Raw genomic sequence first — 18,859 nt, 5'->3', positions numbered from 1 at the left:
GGGCCAACAGCAGGAGTCTGGAAAGCAAGAAGGACCGGGCAGGCTGTAGGCCAATGATGAAAGACAGCAAGTTTCACCTCCATACAGCCTGTTCTTTCAGATTCCTCCTTCCCCTATTTTATTTATTTTTCTTTAAGATTTTATTTTTAAGTAATCCCTACACCCAACGTGGTGCTCAAACTCACAACCCCAAGATCAAGAGTCACATGCTCTACTGACTAAGCCAGCCAGGTGTCCCCCTTCTCCTATTAAAAAAATTTTTTTAATGTCTTATTTATTTTTGAGAGAGAGAGAGTGCATGAGCAGGGAAGGGACAGAGAGAGAGGGAGGGAGGGAGACACAGAATCTGAAGCAGGATCAGGCTCTGGGCTGTCATCACAGAGCCTGATGTGGGGCTCGAACCCACAAACTGTGAGATCATGAACTGAGCCGAAGTTGGACACTTAACCAACTGAGCCACTCAGGCGCCCCTCCCCTTCCCCTATTTTAAATCTTAATTCACCTCACAATAAGTTTAAACAATTTTACTTCAACAAATAAAGGGACCTACCGCATAGCCAACCCTACCCAGCCTGGCAGCGTCAGACAGGACTCCAATACGGACTAAGAGACTTTGCTACCCCATTCCCATCAATAGAACAAGTGTTTGGGGTGGGGCCCCCCGGGTTGTCCTGAAAACACTCAGCTTTGCAGAATCTGTGTGTTGGGAGCCCCGGCGGATGCATCATCGGATGCACCGTGGGGACTCTCAAGGCAGGCCCGGCAGGCGGCCCCCATGCTCTGCTTATCTCCCGAGGGCAGCTGCAAGCTCATGCTCCTTGCCTCTGCTCCTATGGCGTGTCTAACAGCCTGTCTCTTGGTGTGTATGGCCGCATGCGTGTGTGTGTGTGTGTGTGTGTGTGTGTGTGCACATCCATGTTTGGCCCTGGATGGGCACAAGGGCACAGATGTGTCTGGATGGAGAGGCGTCCATCTCTGTGGCTCCAGGCATAGCCCTGATCTTTCATTCTTCGAACCTCCTTCTGCTGCCGGCAAGGGCAGCCCCCTGTACTTCCTCCACTGATCCACTGCCCTCCCCTGGCAGGAGGGGAGGAGGGAAGATACTGCCTGTGCTATAAGGGCCTGAGACATACCCAGGCCCGGAATATAGTTCCTCTCTTCAAGAAAACTCCCACCTGCCTGTCTGGCCCATACTCTGCCATGTCTTCCAGGGAAAAGCCGTGTCAGATGGCTTGGTAGAGTAAGCAGAAACATAAGTGTCTCTGAGGCTGGCCTGCGCTACCTCAGTGGTCCCTCCCAGGCCCTAGCTGCTGCATGGCTCTTAGTTTGTTTATAAAGGTTTGTGGACCATGTGGTTTATGGGCCTGGGCGGGGAAGCAGGGATCTACACACTCTTTTGCCGACTTCTTTCCCTTGCGGAAAATAAGCTCATGGAGGGTTGGCCCTGGCTGGCATGCCACCTCTGCCCTGGGTCACCTCTGGCGGCATCCATCTAAAAAACATAGGCATACAACAACGTTGGAAGACGGTGTGGAATTACCTCATGAAGCTGATCACACGTATACCCTACAACAGAGAAATTCCATTCCTGGGAATGTACCTAGAGAGACTCGCGCACATGAACCAGAAGACACATACAGAATGTTTTAGACTAGCCTCAAACTGGAAACAACCCAAATGTCCATCACCACTAGAATGGATAATTAACTTGTAGTATTTTTACACAATGGAATGCTATACAAGAAAAAACCTTGACCAAATTACATCTCCACTCATTAACATGAATGAATCTTTAAAAACTATGCAGTGAGGGGCACCTGGGTGGCTCAGTCAGTTAAGCCTCCGACTTCGGCTCAGGTCACGATCTCGTGGTTTGTGAGTTCGAGCCCCGCGTCGGGCTCTGTGCTGACAGCTCAGAGCCTGGAGCCTGCTTTGGATTCTACGTCTCTCCATCTCTCGGCCCCTCCCCTGCTCATGCTCTGTGTCATTCTGTCTCTCAATAATAAATAAACGTAAAAAAAAAAATTAAAAAAAAAATAAAAATAAAAACTATACAGTGATAAGCCAAGGAAGCACGACACAGAATATATTTAGGATGAGTCCGGTTATAGAAAGTTAAGAACAAAAACAAAAACAGGCAATCTAAACAATAGGATTTAGGGATATGCAGAGAGGTAGGAAACCATAAAACGAAACAAAACAGAACAAAATGGGAGGAGAGGATTGTCACTAAGCTTAGGATGGGGGCTCCTTTGGGGAGAATGTGTCAGGGAGGGGCACACGGGCTTCTAAGGTACTTGGAATATTTGTTGACCTGGCTGCTGGGTGCACAGGAATTTATTTTTCTTCTTTACACTGCAGTTATGCATGTTACATACTCTTCTGTATATATCATACATTGTACACAAAAAGAAAAAAAAGGATCGTATGTGCTCAACTCTGTCCCTTTTCCCCATCAATCCCCATTCTTGTCCTCAGCTGCCAGAGGAGGGGCCAGGGTCCCTCATCACAGTTCTTTTCTGTTTCCCAGTGGGTCAGAGGAATATGGGGGGTGAGGGCCTCCCCTCTCCAGCTGGGCCCTGGCTACTCCGGGGTGAGAAGGCCTGGGGAAAGCAGGGCCAGGCGAGGCCGGCTGGCTCTGCTCTTTCTGCCAACTCTGGGGATTAGGCCAGGGCTCTGGCCCACCTGTTACTTCACTCATTCGGCATGAACATAGCCACTGAGCGCTTACTGTGAGCACTGGGTGCTGTTGGGAAGGTTCAGATAAGTGAGAAATGGTCTTTGACCTCAAAGACCTTACAGTATATACTCAGAGGTAATCATGTATACAAATAACATGGTACCAGAAAAATGTGAGCTAAGTGTCACATGACTACTTATCTACTCTTTCAATAAACATTGGTTGAGCACCTATTATGTACCAGGAACAGTGCTGGACAGTGGACATATAAAAGGCAGTTAAATCATAATCCTGGCCCTTAAGTTCTTAGTCTAATGCACAGGAAACACACATACGAGGTAAATGCAACAGTGGGGCAAGGCCACTGTTGCAGCTCTGCCCAGAGAGAAGCAGGAAGGACCCCCCCCTGCTTAGCATAGGTGAGACAGAGATGGAGGAGTGGGGAAGGTTGGAGTAGAGAGGTCTTCCTAAACATTCAGTCCCTGAACTGAGACTTTAGGGATGAGGAAAACAAGAGCAAGGCGAAGGGCCGCAAGGACATCTTTTGCAGAGGGACCAGCTAGGGCAAAGGCACAGGGGGAAGGAACAGCGCCTGAGGACTATTTGCAACCGAAACACAAGCACTCAGCAAGGATGGGGAGAGAAGCAGCTGGTGGGGACAGCCGAGGGGGATCAGAGTCATATTTGCTTTGCGAAACCTTAAATTTTATAGGTGCTGAGAGCCATCGAAGGATTACAGGGGAGCTGGAGAATTCACTCCAGCTCAATATAGAGGAAGGGTGGAGGGGCATGGATTGGAAGAAGACAGGCAAGTTGTCAGGTTGTTTTGGATCCAAGAAATATCTAGGTAGGCTAGCTCTGTCTGAGAATAGGTGGGTGGTGGATGTAGGAGACACCAGCTCCCTGCCAAGCAACCAGGTGGAGCAGAGGGAAAAGAAGGCTCCAGCCCAGAACTAGCTCTGGGCCTGGGGTACTAAGGAGCACTAAGTGTGGGCAGAGGATGACGAGGAATGTGAATGGGACTGTGCACCATTTGATCCCAGGGTTCCCAAATGCTGGCTTGTGGACAGGATTGGCCCAAGGAAGTGAGGAAAACAGGGCAGGTAATGAGCTTCTTAGAACTTTTTTTTTTTTTTTTTTTTTTAAAGTAAGCTTCAAACCCAGCATGGTGCCCAACATGGGACTTGAACTCTGAGATCAGAGACTCTCTCTCCTTTCCTTTCTAAGTCTCCAAGACATTCTATCTGTATCTAGTCTCTCTATATCTTCAATAAACTCTGCTCTCACTAAAACCAACCAAACACAAAACACCCAAGATCAAGACCTGAGCTGAAATCAAGAGTCAGACACTCAACCAACTGAGCCACCCAAGCACCCCTGTAATGAGCTTCTGATAAATTAAATGTATGCACTTTGAATAACTATCCTTAGAAGTGTTTGCAATTAAATCAGTAAAGAAGCATATCACTTAGAGGCATAAAGTGAATTACCAAGAGAAATCTCCTAAAAAATTCAAGAGTGATTTCATCCTGAGAAGAGGGGTAGGGAACAGAGGAAGATTTTTTTTTTTAAGTTTATTTATTTATTTTGGGAGAGAGAGAGAGAAAGTGCAAATTGGGGAGGGGGAGGGAGAGAGAGAGAGAGAGAGAGAGAGAGAATCTCAAAGCAGGCTCTGTGCTGTCAGCACAGAGCCCAGGGAGGGGTTTGACTCACAAACTGGGAGATGGTGACCTGAGCAGAAATCAAGAGTCAGAGACTTAACCAGCTGAACTCCGACTGGGCCACTTAGGTGCCGCGAGATTAAAAAATATAATAAACCTGTTAAACTATCATGTTTTAAAACTCATTAACATAAAATATATACAAAATTTTAAAAGGTAAAATAAAGCACTGGCTTTTGTTCTGAGTTTACATCCCTCTAGTTGCTAAAAGTGGGTTTTTTTGGCATGCAACTATACAAGGTAGATATCCAGCTTCTCCTCCGCTCCCCATCATGTCCTCATCTGCCAAAACAACAACAAAAAACACCCAAAAAACAAAAAACGTCGCTGAGTCCTTTGCATCCTGAAATCAGACTGGGAGCCGCTGGTCCGAAGCACCGGGCCCAAGGCCCGAGAACAGCGCGCCTGTAATCCCGCGGCCGTCCAGCAGAGGTCAGGCGAGTTCCACGCGGGCCCTGCAGAGCCGCGCCCCAGCCCGAGTCTGCGAGTCCCGGCAGCGCGCTCTCGCTCTCCGAAACGTTGTCCCTCCGCGAAGTGGGTACAGGGAGGACCCGAGACCTGCCCTAGCCTAGGGGTCGCGATCAACGGCCACCTGGGGTCTAGTTCCTGGCTCTGCCTGGCGGGGCGCAGACTGGGCGTCTGCTGCCAAATCAAAAAGAGGGTTCCCCTCCCCAAGTCTCACAAGGCGTTGACACCCGCTCTGGCGCCACTTGGCTCCTGGGCCTGGGGGTGGCTAGCTCACCGCCGTGTTCGGTGCCCATGGGCCACTCACCTTATCCGTCTTCCGGAAGGTGGCCCTGTGCGACATTGTCTTCTGCCCTCGGTTGTGGCGAAGACCAAGGAGCTGATATGTCAAAAGGGGACATAAGAGTGCTACATAGGCAAGCAACTGTTATTACTAGAGGATATTAGAATGAGGATTCAGGCCTCTGGGGAAGTGTCCTCTACGCCCCAGGTCAGTTATTCTAAAAGGTTGCCCAAGCCTCAGAATTGCTCCTGGAGATGTGCTTGAGTCTGGGGTTGATCAAGGAATCTGCATTTTACAGGTTGCCAAATTCTGATGAACAGTGTCTCCAGACAACACTTGGAGAACCATTCTCAGTTTCTGTTGCCATCCCACAGGACAAACAGTAGGAAAACAAAGAATGGGAGGGTAGGCAACAGGGGAGCTGGGCTGATAGTGTGACCTGCCTAAAACTGGAGTGGAATTAGCAGCAGCCCTAGGAAGGAATAGTGCTGGCAGCTGGCTTTATGGTTACAGAACGCACGTGAACCTCAAACTCCCACCAGAACCAAAGTGGAAATGCCCCCTGCTCTTCCATTCACGACTCAGGCTGCACCCTTTTATTTATTTATTTTTGCCTTTATTTTAAAACACTTCTTTTCTAATTCACATAGAGCATCAGGAGAACAATCACATTCTCCCCACGCTGGTGGCAGGGCTCCTTAACCCACACAGATTGGAGGAAACATTCCATTTTGTCACATTCTGAAGGTCTCTAGACTGTTCGAGCTACACTTTAAACCCAGCAAGACCAGTGTTCTGGCCACATTCATCTCCAACACAACAAGGGGCAGGGTGGGGACGTAAGAGGACAGTGCCCCAAGCCCTAGGTCTCCCCCTGCTTAGGATGGAACTGGGCTGGGGTTGGTAAGGCGCTAACTCCACCTGTCTCAAGCATCAGGCTGGAACAGCACTTGGCTACAGGCCAGGACCAAAAGTCAGAAAGGCACCCCTGGGCTGAAAGCCAAGAAAATGAGTTCTTTTAAGGAATTTAGATAGCGTGGAACAACCCAAACCCATTCCACTCTTGACTGCAGGGGCGGGGGGGGGGGGGGGGGGGAGGAGGCAGGCTGGCATTCTCATTTCTGCTTATCTGGATTCTAGCTTCAGTTCTGACCTTGAGAAAATCAAATTGTCTTGATCTTCTTAAATACCATGGAGATGGTGTCCAGAAACTTATAAGCTTCCTTCTAGCTCCAAGACTCTTAACTTCTCTGGGCGATCTGGGAAAGGGAGGTTAAAACCTCTTCTGTCCTAAAGGCGGATGCCACCTCTTTGTCCCACATCACCAGTGAGCAGGCTGAAGGGCAGGAGGGTAGCACCCGGACTAGCCCTTCACCAAGGACATAGGGCTAGAGGCAGACAGGAGGCAGTAGCAAGTAGATTGCTTTTCCCCCCAGTTTAGAAGCAGATGGGTTTGCTTCTCAGTATGTTTAATACAAAATGGCAGCAGCCGCTGTTCTGTTGTAACAGAACTAGCCATAGGGTGTCCAGAGAAATGTACACAGGCAGCCTTGGCTGGAGTTGAGCCGCCAACCATGCCTGCTGTGGGCTGTCATCCGGCCAGGACTGGACAGAGCAGTGCTCAAGGGCTCAGAGGTGCTGCCACAGAGACCCGTGCTGAGCCGATCCCTCCCAAGCACACTGACCTCTGACCCATGGTGGAGTCCAGGTAGCACAGGTGTTCTGAGATGCCTATTCCCCAAGCTCCACCCCATCATGGCGTGATCTCAGCCCTAACAAATGGAGCCCCGGGGGAACAGAGGAGCTGCTGGGAGTGGATGCCTCTAAAAATCAGCAGAAACAGAGGCTAGGTTTTGGCAGGTTTTTTCCCCCCAGAAAGAAGAGGCTACCAGATTCAAATACATGGAGAAGAGCAATGCTTCTTGTGTCCTGGGCTCCCTGCTAGAAGTGTAGCTGAAAAAAGGGGTGGCTGCCTGCCTGCCCCCAAGTGCCCACCCAGGGGAGTGTAGGGCCCGGAAGTTAGAGAGTCACCAAAGCCTTCCCGACAAGGCCTGAAAGAGCCAGAAGGCTTCCTGCTGAGTCCATTTTAAACCACTGAACACTTTTCAGTTAGGCCCTTCACTGGCCATGGCCTTCATTAATGTCCCACAGAATCTTCAGACCAGAAAGTGTGGCTACAAATGCCCCTTCCACCCCATGCCTGCCCACATCTTGCCATGTCTGGCCTGGCTGGCTGGCCCAGCTCTGAGGCCTGAGCACTTGGCAGCTGAGCAGCAGGAGAGCCGCTGTATCTCTGCTTCCAAAGAAAGGCCTCGAGGTGCTGGGAAAAGGGGTGAAGGGTCGGGATTAGTGGAAGTCTGCGTTGAAGGCTCTGCCGATGATCAGTCGCCTCACCTCACTGGTCCCACCCCCAATCTCGTACAGTTTGGCATCTCGCAGAAAGCGGCCCATGGGAAAGTCATTGATGTAGCCATTGGCACCTGCAGCCAGGGTTTGGGCAGAGAAGAAAGGACAATAAAGGGTGATGGGCAGTGAGGAAAGCTAATAGAAAGCCAAGTTTATAGAAACACACCAGAGGAGGACAGACCGATTGAAGAGAAGCAGCTAACATTGGTGAGAATGTGGGAAGTACCTGGCTGCGGGGTGGGGTGGGGGGGGAAGGGGTGGGTGGGTATGGATGCACAGGGCTGGAAGGGCATCCAGAGTGCTGAGGATACCAGGCAAAGGTTGGGAGAGCCACTGGCAGACCTGGGAAGGGGGGCAAAAAGTTACTGCGAGTACTTACTGGGTGCCAGGTCCAGCCAGGGAAGTTAAGTAATTTGCATGAGTCACAAAACCGGGCAGTGGTAGAGCAAGGGTTCAAACCTAAGTCTTCTGGCTCAGGTGTGTACTCTTAACTACTGTGCAGCAGTGAAACAAGGCCATCTAGCCCCGGAGGCTCATCTCCCTCCCCATTTCCCACGGTTCACAGGACCAGGCCAGAAGGAGGAGAGGGGCATTGCTGAAGGTAGGAACAGCTTGTGACCTCTAGCACTTTTCCCCATTTGTTTTAAGATGTCCTCCTAGTACCTGGGGCGGGAGCCTAAGGGTATCAGCTTCACTGCAGTCAGCCAAAGCACAGAGTGAGTGAAGAGGAAGCCTCTTTCTGTGGTTGGGAGTAGGGAGTGGGGGCCACTCACCAAAACACTGAATGCCATCCAGAGCTACCTGTGTGGCGCACTCAGCCGAGTAAAGAACCACCCCTGCGCAGTCCTGTGGGAGGAGGCTCTGGTCAGCGGGGCCCTGCCAGGGCCCCGCAGGAGGGAGTCCCAACGGCCGGCCCTTACCTTGGGAGTGCAGTGGCCCTGATCACAGGCCTTGGCAACATTGTAGACGTACTGCCGACACGCCATGAGGCGGGTGTACATGTCGGCCATCTTCCCCTGCATCAGCTGGGGACAAGGGAAGGTCACAAGTCAACATGCTGGAGCCACATTCCTCTCAGACGCTCCCCCTAGTTGCCACAAGCAGGTCAGCAGTAGTGACCTGATAGCCAGGCACGGGGATACCAGGGCACAGAGACAGCACTTGCCTAGGACAACAGGGATGGCCAGAGAGCAGCCGTCGCTATGGACTCTGCACACTGAAATGGCCTTCCACCTACGGCAACCCACATTAACATCCCACGGTGGCTTCAGACCAGGAGGTGTGACTAGAAATGCTGCTCCCTCTCCCCCTGCCTGCCTACAATCTGCACGTTTCACCTTGCAGCCTTACGACGTCTAGCTCATTGATCTCAAATAGGAAGTGAGGTGACCTGTGATCACCTTCCCGGCAAGTTCCAAAGCAAAGCCAGGGAGCATGCCGAGGTCTGCATTCCAAGCATTCACTCATGTTGGTGGCAAGAGACAGTAATAAATGAGACTCCTGCTCATTTATTAAAGAAAATTTGAGCCCAATGAAAAAAGTACATTTCAGCACAAGCATTTCCATTCACCTGGAAGTGGCCAATCTTCTGGCCAAAGGCTTCCCTCATGTGCAGGTAGGGAATGGTGTGGTCGAGGACAGCCTGCATGAGCCTGCCAGGAAAGAGAAAGACACTGGGGAGGTGCCTTGCTGTATCCCCATTGCCACCTGGGGTGGCAAAATGCCAACGTGGGAAGACTTGGGGGGGGGTATAGCTTGGTAAGACAAGGAACTGGAGTCCCAGGGAGGAGAAAAGGAGCATGAGGACTCTTATCATCCCTGCTCAGTCACTGCACTGACTGCCCAGGCCTTGGGCCCCTTTCCCTGACACCAGATAGAGTGGCAGGACCCCTGTGCAGGCAGGCCGTAGGGCCTGGGCATCCTGTTCCAGCCTGATTAATTAAGCAGGATAGTCCCTTAGGCCCTTTGTCTCTCATATAATAATATTTACCTTCATTGTGAAGAAATTAAATATGGGAGGAGGACGTTTGTTCATTTCGTCTCCAGGAAAGAAGGTGCATCTTCCAGGAGGCGGCTCCCATTGGCCCCCAAAGGGAAGTCAACGATGGTACCGCCTGCCAAGGGGGCCAAAAGCCCAGCTCTGCCAAGCCTCATACTCACCCAAGGGGCCCACCAGCCAGCACCAGCCGTTCCAGGTCCAGCCCACTCATCAGCACGTAGACGCCCTTACCTAGATGGCCCAGGATGTTGGCAGCTGCCAGGAAAAATGCTGGTCAGAGGGAAGAAGGCTATTCACAGCCTCCTCATTTAAAAAAAAAAATTTTTTTTTAATGTTTATTTATTCTTGAGAGAGAGACAGAGCATGAGTGGGGTAGGGGCAGAGAGAGAGGGAGACACAGAATCTGAAGCAGGCTCCAGGCTCTGAGCTGTCAGCACAGAGCCCAATGTGGGGCTTGAACCCACGAACCGTGAGATCATGACCTGAGCCAAAGTCGGACGCTTAATGGAGTGAAGCCACCCAGGCACTCCCAGACTCCTCGCTTTTATAAAAGCTGCTGGATTTGGTACCTAGCTTTCACACAGGCACTAAAATGTCACCTGACCTCAAGTAGGGTTCTGAGTGAGAGAAAAGAATGAAGTTTACCACTTCCAGTCAGAAGTAGAGCTTGCTAGAGGGACTCTCCCCCCACACCGCCAACCCATCAGGCACATGCGCGTGCGCGCGCGCGCGCACACACACACACACACACACACACACACACACACACACACCATCCACAAGACCAAACACAAAGTCCCCATCCTTAGATCTTCCCCTTCTCTTCCTCAATTGCCATGGAACCTCTCCCTAGTTCTTTTTATCCATGCCCACAAAGGCGAGAATTAGTGTCCCCCAGGATGAGTCTGCTCTGCTCCAGTATCATCCCCTCTCACCCTGACAAAAGTGATCTATGGAAGAGTCTTTGTCCAAGAGATGGGTCATTCAGTGCTACTTACAGAAAATGCTAGGGGCGCCTGGCTGGCTCAGTCAGTAGAGTGTGTGGCTCTTGATCTCAGGGTCATGAGTTCAAGCCCCATGTTGGGTGTGGAGACTACTTCTAATACAGTACAATACAATACAATACAGAAATTGCTGAACGCCTCTCCACCCTGGAAGCCAGGACACTGGATGGCCTTGGGAGGTGTGAACAGGAAACAGAGAACAGCATGGACACCACTGACCTGCCTGATGATGGTGGTTGTTTCCTACTGACACAGAAGGATCTGTACTGATTACCCCCGCTCCCTAGAGCTCCTTGTAACCAAAGCATCCTTTTCTGGGGTCCTGGGTCACCGGGGAAAGGGATGGTCTATGGCTGAGGCACAGAGCACACCTAGCTGGCCATCGAATCTATGCCCTTGGGTCTCATTAGCACATGATGGGTATGCTGGCTCTCCCATGATGTGTCATGTTTTCAGTTACACTTCAGGGGTGAAAATACTCGAATTGCCAGGTTTTCACTGAGTCTGGCTTCCATCAGTTTATTTGAATGGTTGTTAGCATCGTTCATGCCTACCTCACAGGAACTGTTCAGGGACACACACAAACGAGGATGTCTGAAGGACATTAGAGAGTGAGGACACATCTTACCTGTCTGTTCCAGACACTGGAATCCCACCCTGCACAGTGTGTTATCCATAGAGGAAGAAGCACCCTTCATTGCAGCCATGGTCAGGCACACAGCTCTGGCCAGAAGGACGGTTGCCCGCAGCCCGAGTCCCACACGGACAGGCCAATGGGCAAGTGGGGCAGTGGGAGGCCCATTGCCTAGACGCATGTCATCGGTAAGCTGGCAATGGTGAGCTTCTCTTACCCAGAGATGGGCTTTCTCGGTTTATGAAAGGGTCAGGACAGGGGTTTGTCCATTCGAGACTCACCGGGAACCTTGCAGTCTTCAAAGATTAGCTCGCAGGTGTTAGAGCCCCTCATCCCCAGCTTGTCCAGCTTCTTGGAGGTGCTGAAGCCAGGCATACCCTTTATAGGAACAAAAGGTGGCCTGATTACAGACCAGTCCCCAAGGAAGGCTAGTAAAAGGCAGACTCCTGGGAAACGCCTGCCTTCCCATCCAGTCCCTGAATTTGTACAACACACTGCATCCTACTCTCAGGGCCCCCACTCTGTATGACTGCTCTACTCCTTGACGCTCTGGCCCTAACACCCCCCCACCCCTGCTGCTAGGTGCATTCTCCCCACTTCTCACCGGAGCAGTTCTTTCTCAGTGAAACACTCACTCCCTGGGTGCTCCCTGACCTTTGCTGCCTTTGTTTCCTTTCCTCAGGGGAAAGCACTTCCAAGACCCTCTCTGCAGCCCACTCAATTCCTTTGCCTCTGTACCCGAGTCCCACCCAGGATCAATTCAGCCATCTATGTGCTTTGGCCTGGCTAATCAGATTCCGAGTGCATTGCCCAAGTGACTAGCAGAGAGTGTTGGATGGGCACGCTGACAGGAGTGGTGCCACAGGACCTTGAGATTTCCAACCTTAGCCAGCCGTTTGGACCCTCACTTTTCCTATTCTTCAAACCTGGTCAGCCCCTTCTCTGTGGAGGGTATTGCAAACCTTTATGATACTCATTCATGGGATTCTCTCCCCAATCCTCCACTCCTGTGGTTCCCAGCCCTCACACCTTGAGGTCATGAGGCAGATGGCTCCTCCACCATCACCTGTAACCTGGCCTTACCTCTTTCTCCTGGCTCACAGTTGGGCCTTGCTCACCTGCTCCCACACACTTCAATGTCTCCCTCTCCTCTTTTCCTTTCTCTCTACCAAATAATTTGCTCAGTTCTCTCCCAATCTTCAAAACAAACTCAAAAGCCCACCTTTTCATTCCAACTCCAGCTCTAGCTCCCCCCTGCTTTGCTGCAGTCTTCGGTCACCGCCCCCCCCCCCCACCTGCATTCTCATTCATACTGTGGTCTCCAGAGCTGCTCTCCCCAAGGCCACCAATGACATCCTCGTTGTCAAAGCCAGTTGCCTTTCAGTCTTCATCTTCCTGGACTGCTTTGTGTGGCCTAGCTCTACGGAAGGCTCCACCATTCTTTGACTTGACCCATCCTGGGCTCCACTTTGGCCACCCTCCTTTCTGTCAGCTCTTCTGCCTCACCCCCGCCTCAGGGAGCCTTGGCAGAGCACATGCTGGTTGTGTCTGCCACCAGCTGAAGGGAGCCATCTCTGGTACCGCCGTCAGGAGACAAAAGCCTCCCGTCATGCACTGTCCTCCACTCACCTTCTCCACGATAAAGGCCGTGATCCCTCGAGAGGCTGGCACAGCAGCCAGATCAGTCTTAGCATAGACAATAAGGATGTCAGCGTCGGGGCCATTGGTGATCCAGAACTTGTTGCCATTCAGGACGTAGTGATCGCCTAAGGACAGGAAGTTGGCTACTTGCTCAAGCCATGGTGGCCTGTCTCACCACTCAGTTCACGGACCTGCTGCTGGGAAACAGTTCTGGAAACCCAGCAGGGGCCACCCCTGGTTACTGCTCCCTCACCCTGAGGAGGTCTGTCTCTCTGTCCATTTCAGCTCCCACTCCAGAAGCTCCCAAGAGGTGCCTCACCTTTCTTTTCTGCTTTTAGCTTCATGGAGACAACATCAGAGCCAGCGTTGGGCTCACTCATGGCCAGGGCTCCTATGTACTCGCCGCTGATCAGCTGCAAGGGAAACCGCAAGGGCTGGTTATGACTCAGAAGTGCCCTACAGGAGCTCACTTGTCCTGCTTTCACCTGTGCACATGACACCCCTTCAAACGCATCTCAGACCAGGTATTGGTAAAGTCCTAGAAGAGAAGCCCACCGTCTACAAAACTGAAAATATCTCTGCTTTCCCATTCCCTTCACAAGGGAAGCAAGTCCTGGTCTTGCATTTCTTAGAATGCTCTGCAAATGTTGTCCAGGGACCGACTCAGGACTTCTGGTCCTAGTTTTAATTCTTCTTACCGAATTATTTTAAAGCAAATCCCTGACCCTTTCCTCACTGTACCTGGTTGAGGGCAGCACACTGTAGGGAGCAAGTCTGACCGGCCCTTGCCGACAGGGGAGGGTGCCTCAGTGTTGGCGGTGGCGCTGTGACACTGGCGTGTTTCTCCATTCCCATCTCCTCACCTTGGGGAGGTACTTTTCCTTCTGGGCCTCATTTCCATTGCGCACAATTTGGTTGACGCAGAGGTTGGAGTGAGCGCCGTAACTGAGCCCCACTGCTCCAGAAGCTCGAGATATCTCCTCCATCACCAGAACTTGTTCCAGGTAGCCCAGGCCAGAGCCGCCATACTGAGCTGGGAGTGGAGGTGATGCAGTAGAGTGGAAAAGGTAGCCCAGATTAAATTGGGATGTTCACAGGAATGATTATTGGCAGCAAAGAACATACTCTGCAGCACCCATTCCCAGTTACCCCTAGTAAGGTTGACAGGCTGATGCCGTGGGCTCTGATTTACAAGCTCTCGGAACTGGTTTTGTCTGCTGCCTCTGGTCAGCTGAGGCGTGGTTCAGGAAATAGTCATTACAATGCCTGCATTATCCCAGACAGACCACTTGATGAAGACAAGAGAGCCTGAGCACCCGCTACTTGGAAGGGCAGATGAATAAATGGAAGAGGACCTGGAGTTAACCAAGAAACACAGAGAGGGAGGGTCAGAGCACTAAGAATAGGTCCCAAGCAAAGAATACCATGTGCAAAAGGCCCGAGGAAGGTGAGATTTCATAGCACAGGTGTTTAGACTTAACAAAGCAGGATTATCAAATCGATATATTGAACGCCTTAAGCTCACACAATGTTACAGGTCAATTATATCTCAAAAAAGTTAAAACAAAACAAAAAAGCAAAACTAGTATCCGGGAGCACGAGAGCCACAGCTAGTGAATTTCAGAACTCCTCACCAAAAAACGTGGCTTTTCCTTGGCAACTGATCCCAAATCGACAGGTTTGGACCATCTGGTGCTACCACCCTCCCACCCCCAGCCTTGCTCTTTGGGTAAATCTTGGTAAGACTCTTTGCACACAGGAGTGCCCGGCTGGCTCAGTCAGTGGAGCATGCGGCTCTTGATCTTGGGGTTATGAGTTCGAGCCCCACGACAGGTGTAGAGATGACTTTAAATAATAAGATCTTAAGAAAAAAATAAAAGACTCTTTGCACACGTTTACTCTGACCAAGGAGTCAGGCTCATCCTAGGCTCTCGGGAAAGATTAGCCCAATTCTGTTCAGTCTGGGAAGGAAAGACCACAGGTGGGTGACACTGGAAAGAGCCAGCAGGACAACCACGTGGAAACCAGAGCTCACCAGAACTGGCTTTCTTTGGGGGGGGGTGGGGGGCTCTTAAACCCCCAAGACACAGTGGAAGGAAGTCTTGTTTGGGAGTTTCCAGTGGCCTTCCCCTCTACCATTTTACTTTTTAAGTAGGCTTCACACCCAGCACAAAGTCTAACGCGGGGCTTGAACTCAACGGCCCTGAGGTCAAGAGTCCTGCTCTTAAGTGACAGAGCCACCCAGGTGCCCTACTCCTACCATTTTCCATTAGGATGGGTCTAAATTTTTAAGTCTTCCATTTTGCCATTACTCTTAAATCAGCTCAAATCCCAGGAATTGTCTCCAAGCAGCAAGAGGGGGGATGTAAGAACTGTGTTCTGCCTCTGTTCCAATATGAGTACAAGCTGAAGCAGCGTGGGCTGTCCAGGCCTCGGCAGGTAAGACCACAGGCTTATTTCTCCACTGGGTACTGCAAGCCCCACTGGGCCTCTCCTTCAGAGGCCAACATCCAAACCGAAGCCTGCCAGCTCTGTGCCCTCTCCTCCTGGAAACAAGTAGTAAGACCCATAGGGGACAATGGGCAGGCCAGGGAGAGCCTATTAAAGACATCATCTGGCCACCTCACGGGGAGGCTCTCAAAATAAGCTCCAGGGTCAGCTGTGGGCACAAGACATAGGCAGTCCCCACAGGGACACCCCTGTCCTGAGTGGTCCTGCCTAGATGCTCCTGGTAGAGTAGAACTTAGGGAGTAGAAGAGACCGTAAGACATGCAAGACAGTTGCGTGATAATGGAGTTTTCTAAACTCCCCAAATCACCTGGGGGAGCTTAGTAAGCATGCAGAGTTCAAGAGTCTGATCCTCATCCATCACCGCACTGGCCTCATCTCTTTGCCTTCCAGATGTCACTGCCTAAAGGAATAGAGTGGACTCTTCTCTGGGCTGATAGTCTTCTGTGGGTGCTTTCTCAGGTCCAAGAGGAAGTTTCTGAGTTTCTTTCAGCATGATCTTTCCCCTCCTCTCCTGTTTCTTTTGGGAACAGTGCGAAAGGGCATGTGAGTTCTCATTAGGGAAGGAAACTATACTCACCAGGGGCAGTGATGCCTAAGACCCCCAGGTTTCCCAGCTGCTTCCAAAACTCCTGCCAACAGAAAGGAGTGCAGTGAGCTGTGAGAAGGCAGCCAGTCTCAGGTGTCTGGCACATCTGGAATGAGACCCAGACGCTTCACAGAAAGGGGCTGCATTCTTTGGGAGCACATTTACCACAAGACTGTGTGAGCTCTTCCAGGTAGCAGTTCGATTCCCAGCCCAGACTAGCCCAGCCCCCAAGCTGCCCCCTTGTCGCTCTGCACCCCCCCACTCCCACCCTCTGGCGTGGGCATCATGACTCACTCGAAGGTTCTTGAACTCATTGCTCTGATCAATCTCCTGGGCCTGGGGGGCCAGGTGCTCCTGAAGAAACTTAGCCATGGTCTGACGAAGCTAGAGGGAAAGAGGTGGACAGATGACACTGAAACACTACACTATTGCCACTAAGAACAGCATCTTCACTACCGAGGACACATTCAGGAAAACAGGCTACAAACAACCCACCAAACAGCATCAGATTGAAACTTAGAGGGCATACTAGTTTATACTTTCCCAGAGATGATCTTTATGTCTTTTAAGGTCCTCAGCTTAGACAGCTTGAGTATTTTTTTAAACACTTAAAAAATAATTTTTTTAATGTTTATGTATTTTTGAGAGAGAGAGAGAGAGAGAGAGCAAGCGGGGGAGAGGCAGAGAGAGAGGGAGACACAGAATCCAAAGCAGGCTGTGGGCTCTGAGCTGTCAACACAGAGCCCGACATGGGCCTTGAACTCACCAACTGTGAGATCACAACCTGAGCAGAAGTCGGATGCTTAACCAACTGAGCCACCCAGGTGACCCCGACAGCTTGAGTATTTTTAAAATGTCACTCCCCTAAATAAGATCATTCCATGCCTTTTCATTATACCTAGAAGGCTCTTTACTCAGGCCTATTAAGGCCCTGCATGAGCTGACCCCTCCTGACTCTTCCAGCCTTCTCCAGTACCTTCCTCACCCCCACTCACTGTGCTCCAGCCCACCCTCTTCAGTTTCTGGCACATGCCAGGCTTTCTGCCCCTGAGCCTTTGACAAAAGGATACCCAAACAGATTAGAAACTATTGGCAGAAACGTTTGAGAGCCAGGATTGAACCCCTTCCTGACTGAGGTGATTCAAAGCTCTGTCTACTGACTGCAAACCCAAACAGATGCTGGCGTTTCTGGAAGCTCAGGCACTTGCTTAACAGGAGAATCAGGTTCCTGGGGAATTCTGTGCCAGCATCCAAATAAAGTCACCTTCCTCCAGGAAGGCTCTAGTTCAGCTCCCTCTGTAAGGACCTTTCAAGTTACAGTTTGGTGTTGTGCTCTGACCCGGTAGGCTGAAGAATTACAGCAGATGACACTCTGCATTTCAAAGCCCCTAAGGTGTGTATTGGACAAAGATTCCCTGGTGATGACGATTAACGAGGCTTGAGAACCACAGTCTTAAGGCAGTGTTCAGATGTAAGTGGACTTTAGACAGATTAAGGATCTTTCCGTCACACTCAGCGGCTCTGCCAATCCTCCGCCAAAACACCATCAGTCTCCCAGCAGCCTTCCTGTCTCTGACTCCTTATCTAACTCGAAAGCTAGGCTTTGCTGCCTCCACAGAAGTGAGGTTGAGACCAGCGCCCGCTCTCGCGCTCCCACTGCCGCAGCGGGGTGGGCGCCGGGCAGAGGAACGTCGAGGCGACCACGGAGCAGGGCGATGCGGCCGGGCCAGCAGGCCTTGGGGCCCGGAAGGGGATCGGGCTCCCTACCTGCTTCTGCTCCTCGCTTAGCCCGTTGATCGCATCGTCCACGGGCAAGAGGGAGTGGGCCCGCTGTGACACGACGCTGGCGAGCGGCGCCAGCGGAGTCCGCAGCCTCCAATTCGCGACGCGCCGACCCAGAAGCCAAGCTGCGGTCGCCATCTCGCCCTTGCACTGGAAGCCGAGGCAGAGCGCCAGAGGCAGGGGCGCGGAGCCCGCCCCGCAGGCTCCACCAATCCCGGGCTTCGCTGCCCCCGCCCAATCGGCGAGGGGTGGGTCTCCAGCAGCCTATCACCCTCTGCTGCCGGCTGGAACGCCAAGCTGGCCTTTGCCACCACACGAGCCAATCAGCGGTGACCGCCCGCCTAACTACACCGTGGTGGGGTTGGTAGCGGGGGCGCTGGACCCGCTATAATGAAGTCATTCCTAGGTTGGGACTTTTTTTTAGAAGAGCAAGAAAGGCGTTTTCTGAGTGGAGTAGTACCTCACTACTCCGCGTTGAAGTAGCAGTCTGTAGTTCCTCTGCAGGAAAGGAAGTGTTAAAACAGCCTGGGATGCCCAATGCTTGGAAACAAATCGTTAAAGCCATGGGATGGCTAAGAAGTGTTGGCTCCAGTGTGCACGCTGTTAGAAGTCAGTAAATGTTGTTTTATTACGTCACAGGGTTTTTCGATTTTGGAGTTTCGTGGGAAAGAGTTGCTGTCTTCTAAATTATTTAAGAACAGCAATTGGGGGCACCTGTGTGGCTTAGTCCGTTAAGCGTGGGACTCTGGATTTTGGCTCAGGTCATGAAATCATGGTTTGTGAGTTGAGCCCTGCTTTGAGCTTTGTGCTGGAAGTGCGGAGCCTGCTTGAGATTCTTTCTCTCTTTCCCTCTCTCTGTGCCCCTCCCCGGCTCACACACACACTCTCTTTCTCTCAAAAGAAAGGAAACAACAACAACAAAAAACAAAAAACAAAAAACCCAGCAATCAGGACTTTTTAAAACCAGGGTTGGGGGTGAGGATACAGAAAAGGAAGAGTAGTGTATTACAAGTATTAAAAAGAAAACCCAAAGCCATAGTGGAGCCACTTAAGACTCTAAGTCACTAAACCATGACTGCCTAAACTAGGCAGTTTCACCTCCCCAAGAATGTAACCTTTAACCACCCAATCATGGGAACTTCCTAGT

General features: G+C 51.3%; 1 protein-coding gene across 1 annotated transcript; it reads right to left on the bottom strand.

Moving 5' to 3' along the window:
• Positions 1 to 5,743: 5,743 nt before the first annotated feature.
• Positions 5,744 to 17,886, bottom strand: IVD (isovaleryl-CoA dehydrogenase). Its single transcript, XM_025919112.2, has 12 exons — positions 17,698 to 17,886; positions 16,225 to 16,314; positions 15,922 to 15,973; positions 13,697 to 13,866; positions 13,153 to 13,246; positions 12,822 to 12,958; positions 11,474 to 11,570; positions 9,716 to 9,809; positions 9,126 to 9,207; positions 8,476 to 8,580; positions 8,329 to 8,401; positions 5,744 to 7,629 (listed from the first exon to the last, which is right to left on the bottom strand). Exons 1-12 carry the CDS (start codon positions 17,848 to 17,850, stop codon positions 7,496 to 7,498), a joined length of 1,281 nt encoding a protein of 426 aa, XP_025774897.1. The 5' UTR covers positions 17,851 to 17,886; the 3' UTR covers positions 5,744 to 7,495.
• Positions 17,887 to 18,859: the final 973 nt, after the last annotated feature.

This window comes from Puma concolor, chromosome B3, assembly GCF_028749965.1.
Source record: "Puma concolor isolate L17-30 chromosome B3, mPumCon1.1.hap2, whole genome shotgun sequence".
NCBI lineage: Eukaryota > Metazoa > Chordata > Mammalia > Carnivora > Felidae > Puma > Puma concolor.
Note: the sequence above shows the minus strand (reverse complement) of the source record. Positions and strands in the feature narration are given on the sequence as shown.

What these genes read in the sequence shown, in the direction of transcription:
- IVD (XM_025919112.2), bottom strand. Translation starts at nt 17,850, where the DNA reads ATGGCGACCGCAGCTTGGCTTCTGGGTCGGCGCGTCGCGAATTGGAGG. An exon ending in CTGGCTGGTGGGCCCCTTGG is followed by an intron (nt 9,208 to 9,715) that starts GTGAGTATGAGG and finishes CTTTCCTGGCAG; the next exon opens with GCTCATGCAGGCTGTCCTCG. An exon ending in GGATGGCATTCAGTGTTTTG is followed by an intron (nt 7,630 to 8,328) that starts GTGAGTGGCCCC and finishes CCCTGGCTGCAG; the next exon opens with GTGCCAATGGCTACATCAAT.